Raw genomic sequence first — 23006 nt, 5'->3', positions numbered from 1 at the left:
CATTTCCTGGCCTTAAGATTCAACTTTGTACCTAACAATTTTGCAATGAATTTACGATTTTTGACCAATTTTTCTTTCTTTGAAAGCAAAGATTTCATGGATTCACAAATGCAGTGAATGAAGTAGAAAATAGACTGTGTCATATATTATAGAGGCAGCAGTGACAGTCTATGCCTAAATGGCTACATTATTGCTTCCTTTACATTTTTGTTTGTTTATATTATTATCATTTTGGCCTCGACATATTTTGGGTTTGGTTCTTACATTATTGCTGTACATTGTGTCGGGCATTGGGCTGTCACCAATGAGCTCACTACTATTATATAGGCCTGAGCTCTTAGACGACAAAGAATGATAACAAAATCAGAATCTGTAAGCTATTTCAAAACAAAAATAATTGCAACTCACAAGAAACTAATCAACATAGGAATTGACGGTCCAAAATTATGAAGGGTTGTTAGAAGATTTTGTATATAATTGATGATTTATTTGTGTGCGTGCCCAAAACGAGATTGACGGGTTGACTCGCTCTTAGGCTCATAATCTATTTGTAATGTGGGTTTTGGGTTTCCTACCTTGAGTGATTCTAGCTCAGAGACTAGACCCTATCTCGCCAATCTTGGCGTTCATTCCCTCTCCCTTTAATGACTCTGCTACTCTCAACTCTTAAGCTTCCTTCAGAACCTTTCAACAACCTTTTCCCTTCCTTTGTTTCTTATATTTATAGCCAAAAGTTGGTGGGGGCTTATGATTACTTTCATTGTTAGTGGGAGAGGGGATCCAATGTCGTTAACCTTAAGTGGGAGTTTAGTTGGGAGTGGGGTGTAGTAGGAGTGGCATTGGAACTGGTTTCCACTTCTGTATAGATGCTCGACAGCGATATTTCTCAAGGTATTATCGGGCACTCGAAAATCAACACCCCGAGCAATTGTCTTCTTGATTGGGGAAATGGTTTACCGAGTAAGGCCCAGGTGGCGAAGCTAAGTGTGTGCCAACTAAGATTATTTGCTCATTGAGCTTTGAGACAGCGTGAGACCTGAGCTTGTAGCTATTTTGGGCTCGGGCCTCAGCCTTAGGTAGAAAGGGTTTGATGTCATTGGGCCACACTATAGAGTCAAAGCCCAAGTGGGCCTGGGTATCTCAGTCCCGTACAATTTGTAATCTTCTTTATATTCAAAGCATTCGTTTAAGAAGTTATAGGATAAAGCTTTTCTTGAACCTCTCAGAACTCTTAAATTAGAATCCAAAGTCCAAACCAACTTTTTTATTAACATTAAAAGATCCAGAAAAGGCCCATTAGTCTTTTCTTTTTTAGAGCTCCATTATTTATTTTTCCTTTGTTTTAATTTTGTCAAAGAAACTCACTGTAAAGTGTAATGGTGCATATTTTGGGTTACGGTGGATATCAATGAGGCAAGTCTGTGAAAGAATATGTAAATTTTTATTTAGTGTGTATAGTAGAACAAAAAAAAGTTTATCATGCTGCAGGTGTATACATCTAGCCTCTCACAGCATGTGAGCTTGTGAGAGTCTAGACACTTTCATACATACACCTATTGCACAATTTATCTTAATAGAATTTATAAAAAATCCTAATAAGGAATTTTTTTTTCCAATACACCTCTTGTTCATAATAAAGAAGAAAGAGAAAAAGAATGGGCCAAAAGCAGTCAGAGAAAGTATAAAAGTAAATCATGAGTTGTAAAAACTGCACAGCTTGAAAATGTAAGTAAAGTTAATTAGGATGGACAAGACGAAGGGCATGATTATCCCATGGGACCCGGAACTATGTCTAGGAATCTTCTTCTTCTTCGTCTGCCACAGCTGAAAGTGCCGAATGTTGACAGTGATGAGAGAGGCCGAGGTTGTGAAAAGGTCAGAGACAGAGTATAATGGATGTTCTGCTGGCTAAATCAGGAGCACCAACAAGTCAGGCCTTTAAGCGCACACTCTGCTTTATTCACTCGTTTCAGTTTTTGTTCGCCGACATTCACCGTCTTTTGATTTAATTCTTTTGTCGAGAATTATTCTCTTGCCCTTCTATAAACCACTCTCTGTAAGTGTGCACAAGTCTGCTAGGTACAGAGACAACTATCTAAAAACCTTTATTTTCAGGCCGTGGTCGTTTGTGGCTCTAGGTCTCTCTCTTACGTTTGTTTGGTTGTAAATCAACCGGCTCCAGGTAAAACTTAGGGCCCATTTGGTTTGAGGGGGAGGGGGGGGGGGGGGGGNGAGGCATATCCCACTATCAACAGAACAATTTTTCGTTAAGACTATTGCAATTGTAATAACTACTGAGGATCTCATGAAAAGGATTTTTCGATTGGTAAACATTAAATAGACAAGTGATTTCTGAATGGATAGTTCCTGAATTAAATGACTGTATTTCTTTAAAAAGATATACTGCCATCGCTGCAATTGATATCATCCAAAGAATTACTGCATGCTTGAGTTATTCAGGATCAAATCAATCATTGAAAAGGGTTCTAATTCCTTTATACTGAATGAAGCTTTGCAGACCCTTTACCTGATTTGCAATAAATTTCTGAACGTCTTCTTCTGTTAGCAAGCTGTTTGGTGAGCGCACAACATTTGCAACTGGGACCTCACCAGCTTTGGCATCAGGAAATCTACAAAGTCATAATTTGAAATTAAACTGTAATGCAGTGATTCAAAGATAAGGCAACGGATGGACATGCATAACTGCTTATAAAGCATGGGGAAAAGTATGACACTTACGGGAACACAACAGCATCTAATATTTCAGTGTGAGAAATCAGCAGCCCTTCGAGCTCAGCCGGTGCCACCTAACAAACAGTCAAGTGCAAATATAGAACTTAAATACAAAATTAGAGTTAAGTTGTAAAATATGGAGATATTAGAAGTAAAAGAGAGGAAAGAATAGTGGAGGGAGAAAGATTTGAGAAAAGGTTTTAGGGCTTAATCAACCAATTCCTCACCATAGCACATGTTTATATTAGAGTGATATGGCAAGACTACATTAATACCCTTATATAAAATAATAACAAGCTAATACAGAAATAACAAAGTAACTCTAAAAATTAGGTTAGGTTGGTTTGACATCGAGGGGAAATTGAACCAAGGCACAATATATCAACCTGAGAACCAATCCAAAGTTGCTTCCTTTGTCATAAGAATTCAACTATACATTAAACTCAGCAGTACCAAATATTTAAGCACACTTACATTACCTAAAATCCTTCAAGTACCTTGGATTATGAAGATGGACCTATTAACTTTCAAATTATTAAATACAGTAGTTTAATGAAGAAATAGCTATCTCCAGGATCCAGAAATTCTGTAGAATAACGAGCAAGGCCAACATTTAGAATGGTATTTGGACCCAAAATCTTAACACTTGAAAAGAAAATATACCAACCTACTATTCAAAATAATAATTTATATAAAATAAATAAGTGACTAAATTTTAGGTTGGCAATCAACCTACTGCAACCCTCATGATAATAGATGTGCAGAAACAAAATTCTCGATACTGATTCATAGGAGAAAGTGCTTTTCTGATTTCCAAACAAATCAGATGACTGCTGACATGGTGTCAAATCATCAGTAGAGCGAGTTATATAGCACTTTGGGAGATTCTTTGCTTAGAAAAAAGAAAAGCTATTGAAAACAATATCAAATGAAGCAGAGAACATTAGTGCTAATGTTGCAGGTCAGCTAATTTTCATTACTCCTTAAAATATATAACATGATCAGGAGGCTCATGGATCATTCACTCACCAGGGAAGAACATATGTATTCTCCCCAGAAATGCTATATGAGCAAATGAAAGCTTTCCAAAAGTCAGATGCCGGCACTGTTAGGTCTTCATTGTCAACAGAAATTCTAAAAGAAACAGATAGCTTTTATCCTCTCACAAGAAATGGTTTAGTTAGATTACATACACCTGAACATTTAACAATCAACTAAGGATAAGTCACCTGAAAGCCGTAACACTTTATGAGCTCCTTAATTCGGTCCACAACAAATAATTGTCCCTCTTCATTGAAATATCCAATATCTCCTGTGTGCACCCATCCTTGTCCATCTATTGTTAGCTTTGTGGCTTCTGGATTTTTGAAATAACCTGAAAGGATTTTAAGATGCTGCATGAATCATACTAGCAATATATAATCATAAGAGAAAAAAGTAATAAACCTAATAATATAACTTTGTAATCAACACGACTGATGTTATCTTCTCTTCTCCTTCTCCATCCTCTTTCTTTATATATTTCGTTCTTTATCTTGGGCTGGGACATTTGAGTTTTTACTAGAGTTTTGACTTCAAGGGCTAGGGGAAGACTTCAAGGAGGGTCTGTGGTCCAGTCTCCAGATTACCTTACCACTAAAAGTTTAAAACCTGCAATGTCATTTCTACTAAATGAAGTTAACATCCATCAGAACTTTAAAACAACTGCATCCAACAAATGATTCTAATATTTTCCCAATACATTTACTTCGAATGTCTCAATCCTATTTTACATATTTCTTCACAAAACATAATGATAGTGTTCTCATTTTTGGGCTGGGTGCTAAACCATCTTCATATGTTTCATAAACGAGTATGGATAGACTTGAGCATATGAGTCTAAATGATAACATTCATATGCAGTCTAATGTGGCAAATACAAAGTTGTAAGATGGAAGACTAGTTTAGCAAATCCCACAGTGAACCATCTAATTAATGTGTTTATTGTTGTCTGATCCATAATGACAATTCAAGGCTACATTATTTAACATACTTTGTTATGTAAACATTAGTGTACAGCACAGGGGTCCCGAGGCATACTTGGGCCACAAACTTCAACCCTACATTGTGGCTCGTAGTTCTAACCCTTTTGACTGAAACTGGGCCCTAGGCCTGTTGAGGCCATGGGCCCAGGATCCATACCACTATGCTTGACCTAAGGCCCATTGAGCATGCAATCTTGAATCGTGCACCTCATGGTTCATAGCCAAAGACCTACCTGGCCAACACATTTTGACCGGAAACGTGATTACTGGGGAATACTTTGTCTTAGCTGCTCGGCATTGCCCTGGGGAATATCGCTACCATACGTCTCTCTTGGGGTGGGAACCAGTTCCAAAGCCACTACTCTTACTCTCAACTAAACACCCACTTAAAAGCAATGGAATTGGACTTCCAAACCCACTAATAACCCAGAGTAATCATAACCTTTCCACTAATCTTGAGCTATAAATAAAAGATGAGAATAAGAGAAGGGGGGTTGGCAATTCTGGGAAGAATACTAAGAAAAGAGAGCAAACACTCAGAGAGGGCAAATGAGCGATCCTGAGAGGGAGGGAGAAAGGCTTGGGGAAATAGAAGTGTACTTGGGTCTGCCGAGCATAGGGCCACCCCAGTAGGAAACACGAAAGCCCACGAAACAAATAGATTGTGAGCCCAAGTAGAGGTTAAGCCCAATAGCCATATATTTTGGGTACACACAATTAGCATTTAGCAATATAAAAAATTAGTGACATAAAGCATCTTGACTACTGGATGGATCTTTAAGAAAAAGAAAAAGAAAAGTATTGGTAAGAAATTTTGAATTGAGAAATCAACATATGCCCTGTCAGAAGTAGGAATCTAAGTAGAAACATTGCATAAAAAAAATCCACCTTGCATCATATTAGGTCCTCGAAGCCATATTTCTCCTGATTGTTTAGGTGGAAGAGGCTTTGATGTATCTATACTAACTATTTGGGATTCAACTCCTGAAACAAGTGTTCCAGTTGAGCCAGACAGGGGAGATTCTTCCTTTGGATTTCCAATGAGATGATTCCACAAGTTTCTGTCATACCATATCCCTGCCATAATATAATGCAATTCAAATCAAGATGTAGCTTTCTCGCCACAAACTACTACAGACAAGGTAGAGTGCATGATTCTACATGTCTTGCTTATTATATGATTTTCTCGATTGTTACCAAATTCATAACATTATCCCTTATATTATAATATTATGCTTCCATTACCCTTACATTATATTATAAATTTATAATATGTTTGTTCAAACTCAGTGACAAAGGTTCGGTTTCACAGCTTATGAGCTTATCATAAAAATGTTCGAATGGGCTTAAAATATACCCCTTCGGAAACAATTCAACTGACTCGTGCACACCCCTACTAACTATCATGTTAAATTGAACGAAAAATTACTGTGAAAATTTGTATGCAACACTAATTATGTTTTATCTAAATCAGAGATACTCCAATCTATCTACATTAATACCAAAGAATGCATTTCATTATACTCTGTTCAATGTTACCTGAACAATATCAACACGAGGCATGTTCTTTGTACACTCCTCCATCACGTCCTTGCCGAGAGGCGCCGCGCCCGATCCGACCTGCCTCAACGAAGACAAGTCGTACTTCTTCATCACCGCACTCTGCTTCGCCAGAGCAATCATCACCGGCGGAACTACGAAGAGATGAGTCACCCTGTACTTCTCCACCGCCAGCAACACCTTCTCCAGTTCAAACTTCTCCATCGAAACCACCGTGTTCCCTCTCCGAAGCTGCGAGTACGACACCACCGAGAGCCCAAATATATGAAACATAGGCAAGAAACAGAGGAACACGTTCCTCGGGTCGCCGTATCGGTCCTGATCGGCTGGCACCATCAGCGAAGCGGCGATGAAGTTCCTGTGCGTCAGAATCACTCCCTTGCTCGTCCCGGTGGTGCCGGACGAGTACATAAGCGCCGCTGTATCGCTCTGTTTCACGGTTTTGTCAGGCAATTCACACGCCGTGTGCGACATTTCTATCAGTTCAGAGTAATGCCAAATCTTCGAACTCGGCGTTTCTGCAAAGCTCGTAGATTTCGAAGAGCCTATAATTATGGAAGGCAAGTTTAATTCTTTGATTTTGTGCCAGAGTTCGGGGACGGTGATGACGAGCTTGGGGTTACAGTCTTGGACTTGCTTTGAGAGTTCGGAAATGGTGTACAAAGGGTTACAGGTTGAAGCGATGGCACCGAGAGCGACAATGGCGAGGAAGCACACGGGGAAGTGAATTGAGTTGGGAGCGACGATGAGGACGACGTCGTTTGTGTGAATGTTGAGATGGAGCAGAGAGTGGGCGAGCTTAGAGACTTGGAGTTTGAGCTGGTGGAAGGTTAGGGTTTCGCCGGTATCGGCGTCGATGAGAGCGAGGCTGTGTGGGGAAGAAGAGGAGTTTTGGAAGAGGAAAGAAGTGAGAGAGAGGTTGGGATTGGTGGGGAGGTGAATCGGTGGTCTTGGGGATGTGTAGGTTTGGGTTTTGGGGTTGAAGTTGGCTGCTGCCATTGGTGTTTGGGGAGTGAGAAACTGTGGGAATTGTTTGTTTCTTGGGAAATAGCAATGCTTCAAGACAAGAGTAAGATGGAAAAGCAAGAGTAGTTGACTACCCAGTTCTCGCCAAACCAGATAAGAATGGTGAATACTGAATAGTCAATGCTTTTTATCACACGATGATGGCAATAATTGAGCTGAACTGGTCTACAAGTTGATATGTGTAATAACTAATAGTAACTAATAACTGGACAGTGATAGTTGCACTTGCACATGGCTTTTATTGCAATAATCAATGCTTACTGGCCCTCCCAATCGAGGGGAAGAGGAAGATCAAATGAAAGGTACCTGGAATATTGATTTCTGAGTTTTGGGCCTAGCGAGATGGTTCTGAAAACTTGCTGTTCTCTAAACTTGCTAGCAGTAGAAATTTAGGTTGATGCTAAAGTGGTGGCGGAATGGGTATCGGGTAGTATGTTTGATAGCTCTGCTCACTCCACCCTCATTTTTTATTTCAGGAAACTGATAAAAGACAGATTCCAAGCGGGAAGATTAGGCACTGTTACCAAGGGCTAATTAGTGTGCGGACATATTAATATGCTTTGAGGGCGTTGGGACTCAGCGGAAAGCTGAGTCCACGTTTTTTTTTTTTTTTTTTTTTTTTTTTTTTTTTTTTTTTTTTTTCGGCAAGTGAACAGTAAGGGTCTGTTTGGTTCCCGTAAAATATTTTTCAGAAAATATTTATTTTCTAAAAATGCTATTTTTCAGAAAAGGAAAATATTTTCATATGTTTGGTTGTATTATGAAAATTGTTGTGGAAAATATTTTCATGTGTTTGGTTCTATTAGAAAAATGCTATTTTCCTACCATTTTTTCACAATTTTCGGCAATAAATTTCGGCAACAACAACAACACAACAACAATAACAACAGCAAATTCCAGCAACAACAACACAACAACAACAACAACAACAACAACAATCAGTTCATCAAAAAAAAAAAAACAACAACAACACAAAACCCACAGAAAATCCACCATCCACACCACCGCAACGGAAAAAAAAAAAAAAATCAGAGGAGGACGACGAGATCGAGAGGGCGGCACGATCGAGACGACGATGAGATCGAAGATGATGATCTGACCTTTTGGAGGACGGCGCGATCTCGCAGGCACGAACTTGGCGCCGTGATCGCGATCTTGGCGCGATCGAGAGGGCGGCGCGATCTTGGCGCGATCGAGAGGGCGGCGCGATCTTGGCGCAATCGGTGACGAAGGAGGCGACGGCGTTGATCGGCTCGGTGAGGTCTGGGTTTCTCAGATCGGGATGTGGATCGGACTGCGTTGTTATGAGGGGTGGTGGTGGAACGGCGTTTATGAGTGGTGGTGGTGGAGGAACGCCGTGGATCGGGTTTGGTCTCTTCTCTCAGCGTCGAGCTCCGGTGTCGATTTCTTGGATGGTCTCGCCGTGGAGGATGGGTTCTTCAAGTTTGTTGGCTCTCTCTTTTGTGCGTTCTCTCTCAACTTCTCTGGCTCTCTCTTTCGTTTCTCTGTTTTGTGCGTTTTGTGCGAGATTTCCGGAAATCATTAGAAGGTAAAATATGGGCGTAAAATGATTTCCGGGTCAAAGGAGTAAATCCGGTCAAACTGAAGCTGATTTTCCGGAAAATAAAATTTTCCTTTCCTGCCAAACACTGGGGTCAGGTGGTAAATGATTTCCGGAAATCATTTACCACCAAAACAAACGGACCCTAAAATCACATGATTTTACTGTACAGGAAAAAAAATACTGTTTATGTATTGTTTAGCATTGTTTACGCACTAAAAAATATTAAAAATAGGTCCCACGGTACTATTTACACATTTAAAAATTATTTTGCTACAGTATTTTCAGTTTTCAGTTTTCAATAACAATAAGTTCAATCCAAACGGACCTTTATGAAATTTTCTCTTAAAAATTTGAATCTGGCTCTTCCCTCAATGTTACACAAGCACTTATAATTATAAAATGATAATCATGCCAAGGGTAGTTAGAGTATTCACATCAGTATATATATTTTACACATTTATTTTTACACTAAAAACTTACTTTTTTTATTTTACACTACCACTTTTATAAAACACCCACATCAGTTCATTTATTTTACAAGATATTTTAATAAAATATTCATTCTTCTCATTTTTTTAATTATTTCTCTCAACTGACTTCTCTTATATACACGCGTTATCTCTCTCTCTCTCTCTCTCTCTCTCTCTCTCTCTCTCTCAAAAACTACAACCCAGATCAGTTCTTCACCGGGTCCTTACTTCACCGGCCGAACCAAGCTCCGCCGACCCACGAACCGAGTTTCATGGCGACCCACGAACTGAACTTCACAGACGGCCAAACCAAGCTCCGACAACCCAAGAACCGAGCTTCACGGTGACCCAGGAATCTAGCTTTACAGACGGCCAAACCAAGCTCCGACGACCCACGAACTGAGCTCCAATGACAGCAGAACCAAGCTCCGGCGACCCAGATCATGTCTCACCCGCCGATCCATGAACCAAACTCCAGCGACCAACGAACCAAGGTCCGGCGACCCAGAACCAAGGTCCGGTGACTCAGAACCAAGCTCCGGCGACCCAGATCATGTCTTCATCGGCTGATCCACGAACCAAGCACCACAAGCACCGATCTATCTCTCCGTTGGCTTGTCTGTGTGGGTTTGTTTGTGCGTGGGTCTGTTTGTGTGGATGTGTTTGTGTGTGAGTGTGTTTGTGTGCATCTGAGAAAAAGAAGATGTGTTTCTGAGGTAGTTGTGCGTCGGAGAAGAGAGAGAAAAATTGGTGCGAACAGAAATCATTAAAATAATAAATACACGAGTACTATAGCTCATGGAAATATATACATAATTTTACCCATTTTTACACCCACTGATGTGGATGTTTTTTTGTTCAAAATGTATAAAATTTATATTGTACATCTATTTTAGAAGATTTTAACTAATCTGATGCGAATGCTCTTAGCTCTTTAAATTTCATTTTTTTCAATATGGTTAATATGGGAAATAATTTCAGAATGGAAAAAGAGGCCTTTTCCCTTTTTTTTTTTTTTTTTTTCGCGGTCCGAGTCGCGAGCCCTGGGTCGGGCAGGCCGCGCGAGCCCTGGGTCGCGCAGGCCGCGCGAGCCTGGGTCGCGCAGGCACGCGACCACTGCGACCACTGCGACCCGGGCCGCGCGAGCCCTAGGTCGCGCTGACCTTGGCCGCACTGCGGCCCCGGTCGCGCCGCCTTTCTGGGTTTTTCATTTTTTTTTTTTCTGGCTTTCGGCTTCTTTCTTCTTCTTCGGGGTTTTTTTTTTTTCTTCATGCTCTAATTTTTTTTTTCTTCATGCTCTAATTCTTTCTGGTTTGTTTCTGGGTATATGGGCTTAGACCTCGAGTCTCAAAAACTCGAGTTCCACGTGGGATGCCACATGGAACTAGGCCAGGTCAAACTATAAAAATCGAGTCTTAAAGACTCGAGGTATGAGCGCACAACTCGATTTTCTGAGACTCGAGGTGCTACTAATCAATATAGTTTCTGAACCGGACTAACTAACTAAATAGTTATAGAAAAAAAATAGTTACCTATTTCCTCCCAACAATAATTAATAATTTTATTAATATTTCAAATGAATTTATGGTTTATGTTTATTCTTTTGCTAGAATAAACAATGAAATATATTGAAAGAAGTTTTTCAATGAAATATATAAAGAATGAACTGCACAATCAAATGGGAGATTAGTGGATGAATGATTGCTTGGTTGGATATATTGAAAGAGATGTAGTTTGTAGTATTGATAATGAAACTATCATGTAATGATTTCAAGAAATGAAATTGTAAACTTTATGTATTTGCATGTTTTCTATTGTTGTTGTCAATATATGAATTTCTTTTTTTATTAGGTTGTGTAATTTATGTTTCATAAGGAACACCTTAGAAAAATTCTAGAGCCGCCACTGGCACAAAGTTCATCCTGTTTTATGAAGTACTACATTGTGGCAAATCCAGTTTTCGTGGGATTCTAAGTTCAAACAAGAAAAACAAGCTTTAGCGACAATTGTCACTTCTTTCCTCGACATCCAAATTAGCAGCAGAAAAAGGAAGTTCCATTCAAATCAATTCTCATTGATCACTTCACTTCTCTTCCTAACTCAAGTTGCCAGACACACTTTAAAGTTGCCTTTCTTTGTTCCTTATATGAGTGGATGATGGATTCTCTTCAAACTTTACTTTTTCTTGTATGCATTTTTTGTACTTGGGCTTTTTTACATCAGACATACCCATAGTAAAATTCCTTACCTAAGTTCTTCATCTGAGTTCTAAAATTTGCACATTGCATGGAAAAATTTCTTATTGCAATTACTAATAATTTCTACTTCCATGTTGATGCTGTCTGTGGTTTTCTACAAGTTCGGTGACAATGTCATAATTTGATCAAGATCAGGTAAGGACTTAGCATGCCCACCTTTAAGAGTCTTCCTGACATAATTATTTGCCTTCATGGTCAAATATTTTTAATCAAGTGTGAGGTTTCTCATACAATAAATTTTATCATGTAATTATACTTCTCAATGTAGTCCACATCGCAGAGATCAAAGCTATACATACAGACTACAGAGTAACCTTTGGAGATATATATGAGACATGATGTGCAAGAGACTATAGCAATTGGACAGTGATTTGTCTAAAGTATTTTACATATGCTATTTGCATGTTGTTAACTTTTCTTTCACTTTAAAATTGTGAAGAAAAATAACAACGTGATATAGAGTCGTAAAGAAAGAAGAGTTGCTTTCGTTCACTCTTCTTCCTTCAAATTCAACATTTTCAACTTTAGTACAACTTTCTTTTGCCTTTTGGAACTGGGACCTAAAACGGTTCTTTGATTGTACCACTTTTGAAACTATGCCAAAAACTCATTCTCAATTTAACATTTAAGAGAGAATTTTGTGAATTTTTTTTAGAGACACCAAAAGCATTATATTTCTTACTAATTTTTTTCGCCATGTAAACTTGTGAACTCATAAGAAGCCATGTGTATGAAAATTTAATTTAGTTTACTGATATGATGTGTAGTTGTTTAGTCAAATAATCATCTTGATTAATCCGTAAAAGGTGACAAAATTTATTTTTCAGTTCAAAGTTCAAACAGTCATATAATTTTCTTATAGTGGAAACCGAAATTGAAATTGCAAACAATACCCTCAATTAAGGGTTAGAGAAATTCACTTAAGGCAGATTGATTATTTCAATAAGTTTTAGATAATTTATTGCATATACTATATAGTACACGACATATCAGCATAGTGTAAGAATCTCACTTCCACTATCTATCTCTTTTATTAATGGCCTCCAATCTATAAAAGTTGCATCTGCATGCTTTGCTAAAAAGGAAAAAAATGGTTTAGCANTCTCTCATCTACAAACCAAAATACCCCAAAAAAAAAAAAATCAGATCACAGAGAGAGAGAAAGAATCTAGAAAAAGATGCTGAAATACCATATATGTGTTCATCAGAAAAAAAAAAAAAAAAAAAAAAAAAAAAAAAAAAAAAAAAAAAGCTCCAGGCCGGCAACCCCAGGCCGGCGCAACCGGCGCCGCAGCGCGGCCAGGGTCGCGCGCGACCCAGGCTCGCGCGGCCCGAGTCGCGCGAGCCCTGGGTCGGGCAGGCCGCGCGAGCCCTGGGTCGCGCAGGCCGCGCGAGCCTGGGTCGCGCAGGCACCGACCACTGCGACCACTGCGACCCGGGCCGCGCGAGCCCTAGGTCGCGCGACCTTGGCCGCACTGCGGCCCCGGTCGCGCCGGCCTTTCTGGGTTTTTCATTTTTTTTCTTCTGGCTTTCGGCTTCTTTCTTCTTCTTCGGGGTTTTTTTTTTTTTCTTCATGCTCTAATTTTTTTTTTCTTCATGCTCTAATTTCTTTCTGGTTTGTTTCTGGGTATATGGGCTTAGACCTCGAGTCTCAAAAACTCGAGTTCCACGTGGGATGCCACATGGAACTAGGCCAGGTCAAACTATAAAAATCGAGTCTTAAAGACTCGAGGTATGAGCGCACAACTCGATTTTCTGAGACTCGAGGTGCTACTAATCAATATAGTTTCTGAACCGGACTAACTAACTAAATAGTTATAGAAAAAAAATAGTTACCTATTTCCTCCCAACAATAATTAATAATTTTATTAATATTTCAAATGAATTTATGGTTTATGTTTATTCTTTTGCTAGAATAAACAATGAAATATATTGAAAGAAGTTTTTCAATGAAATATATAAAGAATGAACTGCACAATCAAATGGGAGATTAGTGGATGAATGATTGCTTGGTTGGATATATTGAAAGAGATGTAGTTTGTAGTATTGATAATGAAACTATCATGTAATGATTTCAAGAAATGAAATTGTAAACTTTATGTATTTGCATGTTTTCTATTGTTGTTGTCAATATATGAATTTCTTTTTTTATTAGGTTGTGTAATTTATGTTTCATAAGGAACACCTTAGAAAAATTCTAGAGCCGCCACTGGCACAAAGTTCATCCTGTTTTATGAAGTACTACATTGTGGCAAATCCAGTTTTCGTGGGATTCTAAGTTCAAACAAGAAAAACAAGCTTTAGCGACAATTGTCACTTCTTTCCTCGACATCCAAATTAGCAGCAGAAAAAGGAAGTTCCATTCAAATCAATTCTCATTGATCACTTCACTTCTCTTCCTAACTCAAGTTGCCAGACACACTTTAAAGTTGCCTTTCTTTGTTCCTTATATGAGTGGATGATGGATTCTCTTCAAACTTTACTTTTTCTTGTATGCATTTTTTGTACTTGGGCTTTTTTACATCAGACATACCCATAGTAAAATTCCTTACCTAAGTTCTTCATCTGAGTTCTAAAATTTGCACATTGCATGGAAAAATTTCTTATTGCAATTACTAATAATTTCTACTTCCATGTTGATGCTGTCTGTGGTTTTCTACAAGTTCGGTGACAATGTCATAATTTGATCAAGATCAGGTAAGGACTTAGCATGCCCACCTTTAAGAGTCTTCCTGACATAATTATTTGCCTTCATGGTCAAATATTTTTAATCAAGTGTGAGGTTTCTCATACAATAAATTTATCATGTAATTATACTTCTCAATGTAGTCCACATCGCAGAGATCAAAGCTATACATACAGACTACAGAGTAACCTTTGGAGAGGTATTTTGGTTTGTAGATGAGAGACTTGGATACTTGAAATATTTTCAAATTTTTTTGATTTGGAAATCGAGTTTCTGAGACTCGAGGTCCACGTAGACGCCACATAGACCTCGAGTCTCAGAAACTCGAGTTCCAAACTCGACTTTCTGAGACTCGAGGTGCTACTAATCAATATAGTTTCTGAACCGGACTAACTAACTAAATAGTTATAGAAAAAAAAATAGTTACCTATTTCCTCCTTATTGTTGTTTAGTTGTTTCATTAATTTGTTTGTCTTTTATAAACTGTAATTTGTTATATTTTTGTTTCATTAATTATAAAATTATTAATTGTTGTTTAGCTTAACATAATTTAATTTGTTTGTCTTTTATAATGTATTGGTTAATTAAATTATTAATTATTGTTGTTTAGTTGCTTCATTATTTTTCTTTACTAACTATTAGCGCACACCCCATTGTGCGCTAGCCCACACCCCATGTGCATAACCCATTGCCTGCCTGGTGCCTAAGTTCTAACATAATTGAATTTTGTCTTTTATTGGTAAGTTAGGCTAACTACCTTTGCATGCCTTTACTTCCCCCAATTCAAATATCCCACCCCGGCCCTATAGCCCCCATCCACCCCCCACTCAATAAACAAGCCCCATGGCCCCTAGTCACAAGAGCCAATCAGATAAATTCACAAATCACAATACACTAAAAGACAAACTCAGTAACTCACCAACACCAACGAATAAAGTCAAAACAAGGGCAAAAAATTAAATAAAGTTATAAAGTAAAGCTAAGCGAAACCAATTACAGTTCAAACATCAAAGAGAAAGAGAGAGAACCAGATAAAGAGAGAGAGACAGAGACAGAGAGTCTCAAACCACAACAAACTCATTAACCCAAAGACGTAAGAGAGAAAAAGAGAGAAAAGTAAAGCGTAAAGATGAAATACCTTGAGGGGCCAGGGAGGCTTGAGGGGCAGTGTCGTCAGGCAGCACGTCGAGGCAAGGAAGGAATCGAGGCCAAGCATGATCAATCTCTGATCCGATCGGACTGATCTCCGATGCCCGATGTGCTTTGGAGCTCGAGTTTAAGGCGGAGGCGCCGTCGCGCCAATGTGCTTGGTCCGTTGGACGTTGTCATTGATGAGGTTTTTTTTCTTTAGGTTAGGTTTCTGATTTCAGTTTTTGCTTTACCATTTGTTCAGTTTGCTTTACCATTTGTTGTTTTTTTCTTTAGATTGGGTTTGCTTTACCATCTATTGTTTAGAATTGATGTTGGGCTTTTTTTCTGGGTGGGCTTGCTCTATTACAATTTTTTTTTTTTTAGATTTTAGTTCAAAAAAATTTTTGGGCTTTTTTTTGCTTGAAAGTTGAACAAATAATTTTTTTTTTATTTGATGGTGTTCCTAATTTTTTTTAAGGGTAAACAAATAAAAAATTTTAAATTATTATATATAATTTTTTTTTTTAGGTCAAGGTGGTCTTGGGACCACCCTGGACTAAACATGGCGCCGCCACTACTTCATGCAATTGAATTTCTCAACTACAATTTTTAAAAATTATTTATAAAGCAAAATATAACAACAAAATCAACCTTGAATTTGAAAGTGCTCCAATCTCCATCAGAAAATAAGAGAAGCATTTCCATGCAAGTAAGCACCTGGGAAAGCAAATCTCAAGCTACATGAATAGGATTGGCATGTATGTCTCAATGAACTACATCATGTACGTGTTTACTAGATCAAACTAGGTTATAGAAGTTATTACATTTACAAGCCTCAATTGTCATGTAACTAATCATTTTGGGGTACAGCATAGGTATGGTTAGCTCTTTCTCGAGTCATGACATGTTTAGAATTTTTATTCATTAGAGTAAAATGTGTGTTAGTGTATTTTTGAAATCTTACAACTAACTGTATGGAAATTCCAAGAACATGTTTGAGAACCGTTGAATTGTCAAAAGGTGAGTGAGAAAACTTGAAAATAATGCATTTGATGTGAACAACTATACCATCCAAAAGGGAGGTTGAAAATAAGTTAGGGGCATCATGGAATTCCTTGACTGTCTAAACAACCAATTCAAATGAATTGCTTAAGAATCTCTTGACCATCCAAGGGGAGTTTGTAATATAAATTTAAAATAAATACGAAAAGATTCTGAGTATTAAATTTTGCTGAAAACCTAATTTGTGTCCAAAGACTAAGAGAGGTGAGTATTTTATTATAGGACCTCTTTGCTGCCAAAAGAGACAATGAAATGAATCCAAAAGATTCAGAGAAATTTGTGTGTTAAACATCTCTTTGCTATTAAATGGAAAGTGAAATATGGAATAATGTTCAAATTTTTTGGATCATGAAAATTTTGAAACTTTGGAGTATGAGTTCTTGAGTTTTTGAAAAGAAACTCGTAATTTGGGAAGCTTTTTTTTTTTTTTTTTTTTTTTTTTTTTTTTTTTTTTTTTAAGGGATGTTTTTGGGCTTAAATCTTTTGAATTTTTAGGCTTGTCCATTGTTTGTTGCAAAATCTGAATTTGTTTTAAGGGCTTTTGTTTTTAAAGATTACGAGTATGGGTCTAAGCCCTTAGGCTCAATCCAAGAGAATTCTTTTTTATTGAGGGTCGGCCGAAGGGGCTATCCTCTCTTGTTGTGTTTGTGCAATTGTGCTCTTAATATTTAAGACTTATAGGGCCTTTATTTTTATGATGGTGGGCCCTTAGGCCCAATTTGTTTTTTTGGATTGAATTTTGTTCAAGGGTTCCCAAACACCCCCACCCCCCCTCCCCCCAACATATGATATACTCGAAACTATAAATTATAAAATGAGGTTTACTCGTTTTGTGTTTCTTTTACTTATTTCCTCTTGTTCTCTTGAAAAATTTAGTTTTCCCTTTTATTTTCTCATCTTTGCCTTGCTTTGAATCAATTTTTGTTAATTTCTCAGTAGATCCATCTTCATCATTTGCGCCGTAATTCATGTATTTTTGTCGAAGAGAAATAGACATATATTTATTACATTAAACAATTATTACTCTAAATCCTCTCAAACATATTGAATGAGAGATTTGGGATTCAATCTTCACCGACACCAAAAATAAATTAATGTTTTAGTTTAATAATAAGGGTAATCTTCATGGAGTAAACCCCATAAGTTTGAAATTCTATCTTATTTATCCCCAAAAAAAAAATCCCCTAAAACCCCTTTTTATCCCTTCGTTAAGGGAAAAAAAACAAATAATAAAAATTTGTTAAGAGTTTTGTAACTCAATGTCATAACTTGTGTTTCTTTCTTAGGAGAATGAGAGAATCATGACTCAAATCCCTCCATTATTGTAACTATTAAATTATCATTAAAAAAACAAAAATCTAAAACAAGGTTAATTAAACACCTCCCTCCCTTCCCCTCTAGTAATCTTCTTTTTCTCCACCCAGTCTAGCCATACATAACTTTTCCTCCACACAATCTAGCCATAAAGTTATGTAGTCATTTAGCTTATTTATTTTGAACCAAAATAGAAAAGGGAAAAAAAATATTTAAAAAAAAAAAAAAACCTCATTGATAATTTGAAATATGATATTATAACCCCGAAATAAATAGATTATTGTTTTAATTATTGAAGTATCATTAAAAAAAAAAATCTAAAACAAGGCTAATTGAAGTTATTAAACACCCCCCCCTCCCTTCCCTCTAGTACTCTTCTCTCTTGTTCTCCGTCCAAACAAGCCATAGAGTCTAGGAAATCATTTAGCTCATTGGTTTTTTATCCAAAAAAGAAAAGGGACAAAAATTAATAAAATAAATAATAAAATAAACTCATTGATGATTTGATATATGACATTATGACCCCCAAAATAAATAAATAAGAGCACGGTTTTCATTTCAGGGACACGAGCATACTGCATTTATCAAATAAGGAGAAAATAAGGAAAAGAAAAAAAAAATCACAACATCAATCTTATATTTAATAGGAACTCAACCTATTCCTTACACACACGGGAAAAATGGAGAATGTCTTAAAAAAATTTACAGTGATGTATATTCAAAAGGGGCCTAACTCTTGAATATACAGCACAGACTTTAAACCTCTTTAACTCACACTCATTTTCCAATGTGGGATTAACCCATTATTTTTTCTTTTGAATACTAAATATTTTTAACATACACACATAGGGAGAGGGGAGAATTTTCTTCAAAATGAAAAATAATAGATAAATTATGTTGAAGAGCTTGTTCTAAAAAAAAAGGATTCTTTTCAATTAAAGCCAAAAAATTATTAAAGCTAAAAGTATGTTTTGCTAATAAATGTGCTAGTTTACTTCCTTACCTGCGAACATGAGAAATCACAATATGACGAAAGTCATGAATTGTAGCCATAATACCATAGATAACTTTGCCAATTGAAGATGGAGGTGGAGAGTATTCACCTGCCGCCTGAGAAATAATGAGAGGGTCACCTTCTGGAATATACTCCATGAATGAAAATAGACAAACTAAAAAAATGTGATTAGTTAAAACAATAAGCTTGGAAGAAGGTACTGACTAAATCCACCAATAGAAGACATTGATAAGCATGAAGTTTTGTATTAACTATAAATTGTAAGATATATTGATCTTAATTTTTGGGTTTGTTGGCAATTTTTTAATTTACTCATTGGACTCCATTCACACGGTCATTAAACTCAGACCAAACATTAACTTGGTTTAAGAGCTAGCTCATTGGGTCATTGGTTCAACTAGTAGGTCACCAGTTGAACTGCATAGTTATATAAAAATAATTTAAAGAAATCATAAAATAAATATGAAAATTGATCAAAATAAGCAAGTCTAAATTATTAATCAAAATTAGGTCTAAAAAAATAAGCCGTCTAATATAATTCAAACTCTAGGTCTAATACTCTAGGTCTAATAGGAAAAAAAAAATTTAAGGGGTGTTATATTGTAGTAAAATCTTTGCTAAATAAAATCTCATTGCATTATATATATTTTTTAATTATAAGAATAAAAGCATCTTCTCAAAAAAAAAAAAAAAAAGGAATAAAAGCATATTTTACAATTCAAAGTTATATTCTATGCATATTGCACATCATACTAATTGCTCTAATCTCATGGATTACAATATGAGCTAAAACTTAAAATATTACTTTTATTGAAAAATCAAGCATCAGACTCATTATAACATTTCTTGTTTCCATTATGCTTTAAATTCAAAAAAAGGGTAATGCCGTGAACTCATAAAAGTAATTTTATTCAAAATAACAAAATTAGATAGGTCACAACAACTCATTTAGAGGATCGTTGGATCCTATTGAATTTTACTGGTTTGATTAAACAATTATACTGGCTTAAAGTATTGGTTCACTTATTGGTCTTACCAGCCAGGTCAAATCGAATTTAATAATTAGGGTAAATTTTACAAAACTACCCTGAGGAGGTTTGCGATAATACCAATTAGGTGTAAAACATTCTAAAACCTACAAATTTAGGGCTTGTTTGGATTAGGCAATTCTCATCACTCAAACTGAGTTATCATCACTCAAACTGAGAATTAGCGTGGGACCCACTAAAAATCTGGTGTTTGGCTTGATTTTCTATCTTTGTTTTCATCACTCAAACTGAGTTTGAGTGATGCTACAGTGCCGAAAACTGAAAACACCAAATTGGTGTTTTCAGTTTCTGAGTTACATAACTAAGTGGCAGTTTCGTAAAATTCTTGACCTTGTGGAGCCCACCCGTATGATTTGTCCCATCAACATCTCTCTCTCCAACCGGTTCTTCTCTCTCTTCTCCTTCTTCATTTTTGTTTTCCTTTACCCAGAGCTCTCTCTGCTCACTGCCCTTCATTGCTCCTCCACAAGCCACCGCCGCCGCCACCACCACGCCAGTCATCACCATCACAAGCAACCACCACGAGCAACCACAAGTTGTCACCATCAAGCTCAACGATTTGGGTCTCCAATCAACCACAGGTCGTGATTTGGGTCTCCGATGTCGTCACCATCAAGCTCAGCCCAGATCGGTTCATCTCCGATCGAAGGATTCTGATCCAAGCTCGTGATTTGGGTCTCTGATCAACCACAAGTTGTGATTTGGGTCTCCGATCCAAGCTCAGACCAGAGACCCTTCGCCGTGGAGAAGATAGAGAGATAGAGATGGGCTGATCTGTTACCGTGCTCTTCATTGTTCATTCTCATCTTTTTTTTCTTTTTTTTTTCTTCCTTTCAAACTCTCCATTCGCATCCCTTCTTTTTTCTTCTCTTCAAATGCACACCACAACTGCACACCGGCCCTCCAAAGCTACTCACACCTGCTCATCATCGCCACCACGCACCAGCTGTGGGCCGAAAGAAAAGATCAAGATCTGGGCTTGATTTGGTTTGTTGTTTGATTTGGGTTTGGTGATTGAAAAATGGAGTTTAATTTGGGTTTGGTATTTCTAAAGAAAAAAAATTTTGTTTTGGGTTTTGGTGTTTGGTGTTTGTTTCAAAATGGAATTTGATTTGGGTTTGGGGTTTCTAAAGAAAATATTTTTGTTTTGGGTTTTGGGGTTCATCCACAAATGTACAAAAATGGGTTTGTGCGTGTGGAGTTTATGTATGTTCTATACAGGATGGTGGGTATGTCTCACGGTGACAGATGAGGCACTGGGGTTTATGTATGCTCTAAGCTTTTAGCGTTTGTGAGGAAGTGGGTTTGATGGAGTTGGTACAAATTGTGGGAGGAGGCTAGAGCTTTTTTTTTTTTTTGGGTTTCTGGAAAATCCGTATGAAAATGGAAAGAAAGAAAGTAAGAAATGAAAGAGGCATGAAATGAGGAAATGAAAGTGAAGGGAGAAAGAGAAGAAACGCGGGTAGGCAACTACCATTCTGACCTAACACAGTAAATGGGTCCCACCAGGTTGTGCAAAATTTTGAGTTATAGAGACCAAGATATGAAGCCAAACAAATTTTAGCTTGAGTGAGTGAAAAAATAGAGTTAGAGAAATAAGTTACGAAAACTGAGTTTGAGTGATGAGAAATGAGATATGAAAACTGAGTATTGAGTTAGGAGCAAACCAAACGGGCCCTTAGTCTTCAAAAGATAATTTTGTCCCTAACTTTCTCTAATCTGTCTTCGTTTTTCTCCCTTTCTCTCTCTTAGATCTCTCTCTCAAAACCCACCGCCCAACAAACCCATATCACCCATAGCCACTGTCTCCTTTAATCTCCTCTCTCTCTTCTTTGAGTTATTTCTCATATCTCTCTCTAAACCCAAGGAAAAAAAAAAAAAAAAGCCCATTTCAAAAACCCATCTTCTTTGACTCAACCCCTCAAATCCTAAACTTTCAACAATGGCTACCACGACGATGACTAGCATCAACACCAGCGGCGAGGACCAAGTCCTCGCCCCGGCTCAGCAGATCGTGAACAGTTTGAACAACACATTGAAGGAGGTTCAGCAGGACATGTTGTTGATTTTGTCGAGCTTTGATAATCAGGCTCTTGAATATCACAAGTTTGATCGACGGTGACAATGCGTCGAAGTGCGAGGAGGACCGATTCGCTCTGGCAGAGAAGGTGATTTTATGGTGGGATCTGAGCTCGGAAGGTTCGAGGAGGTCGTTGAATTGGGAGTACTCCGGTGACAAGGCAAACGAGTATTTGTTGGCGATTGACAAGATTTTGAATTTGATGGACAAGTTGTTGGTGAGGTCCGATTCGGAGATTGTGGATCAGGCTTATTCGGCGATTCAATACGCGATGTCTCGGCTTGAGGATGATTTTTGGCATGTTTTGATTAGGAATATTGTTCCTCTTGATGCTGAGAGACTGTATGGCTCGATCCACTAGAATAGCCTTTCATTCCCAGTCAAATATGCCGGAATTATTGTTGGAAAAGATGATATGAATGTGGTGGTTAGTGGCTTTTCTAGTGGCTATGGGTGATATGGGTTTGTTGGTGATGGGTTTTAAGAGAGAGATTTGAGAGAGAGAGAGAGAAAGAGAAGAGAGAAGGGAGAGGAACGGAGATAGATTACAGAAAGAGAAAGAAAGTTAGGGACAGAATTGTCTTTTGAGGACTAAATTGGTAGATTTTAGAATGTTTTGAACCTAATTGATATTATCACAAACCTACCTCAGGAGGTAGATTTGTGGAATTTACCCTAATAACTATTACTTAGAATTCACCTCACGTTGTCATTTGTTAAACACAAGATTGCACGTGGCCTTGGTGAATCCCCAAAGTATGAATCCTCTCCGAATTTTATGGTCCTATTGTGAGGAGCTATATATATTATATTATTTATACTATTTATAAGAGGATTCATTCTTTAAATTGGATTTACGTTTAACTTGAGGACAATCTGGTAAAAATATATCTTCAACTCCAGAATCCTCTCCGAATTCTATGGTTCTATTGTGAGGAGCTATATATATATTATTTATACTATTTATAAGAGGATTCCTTCTTTAAATTGGATTTTTATGTAATTCAGAAATATAAATAAAACTTACGTTTAAC

General features: G+C 37.4%; 1 protein-coding gene across 1 annotated transcript; it reads right to left on the bottom strand.

Annotated features, from left to right (window-relative positions):
* Positions 1–2452: 2452 nt before the first annotated feature.
* Positions 2453–7886, bottom strand: LOC112025709 (probable CoA ligase CCL10). Its single transcript, XM_065770779.1, is given in 6 exon segments — positions 2453–2630; positions 2740–2807; positions 3963–4108; positions 5646–5792; positions 5795–5834; positions 6297–7886. Coding segments are annotated over 6 exon segments (1584 nt in total). The 5' UTR covers positions 7317–7886; the 3' UTR covers positions 2453–2467.
* Between the last annotated feature and the right edge of the window lie 15120 nt (positions 7887–23006).

This window comes from Quercus suber, unplaced genomic scaffold (genome assembly GCF_002906115.3).
Source record: "Quercus suber isolate HL8 unplaced genomic scaffold, Cork oak 2.0 scaffold_36, whole genome shotgun sequence".
NCBI classification, from domain to species: Eukaryota; Viridiplantae; Streptophyta; class Magnoliopsida; order Fagales; family Fagaceae; genus Quercus; species Quercus suber.
The sequence above is the reverse complement of the archived record's forward strand: the minus strand, read 5'-3'. Positions and strand labels throughout refer to the sequence as shown.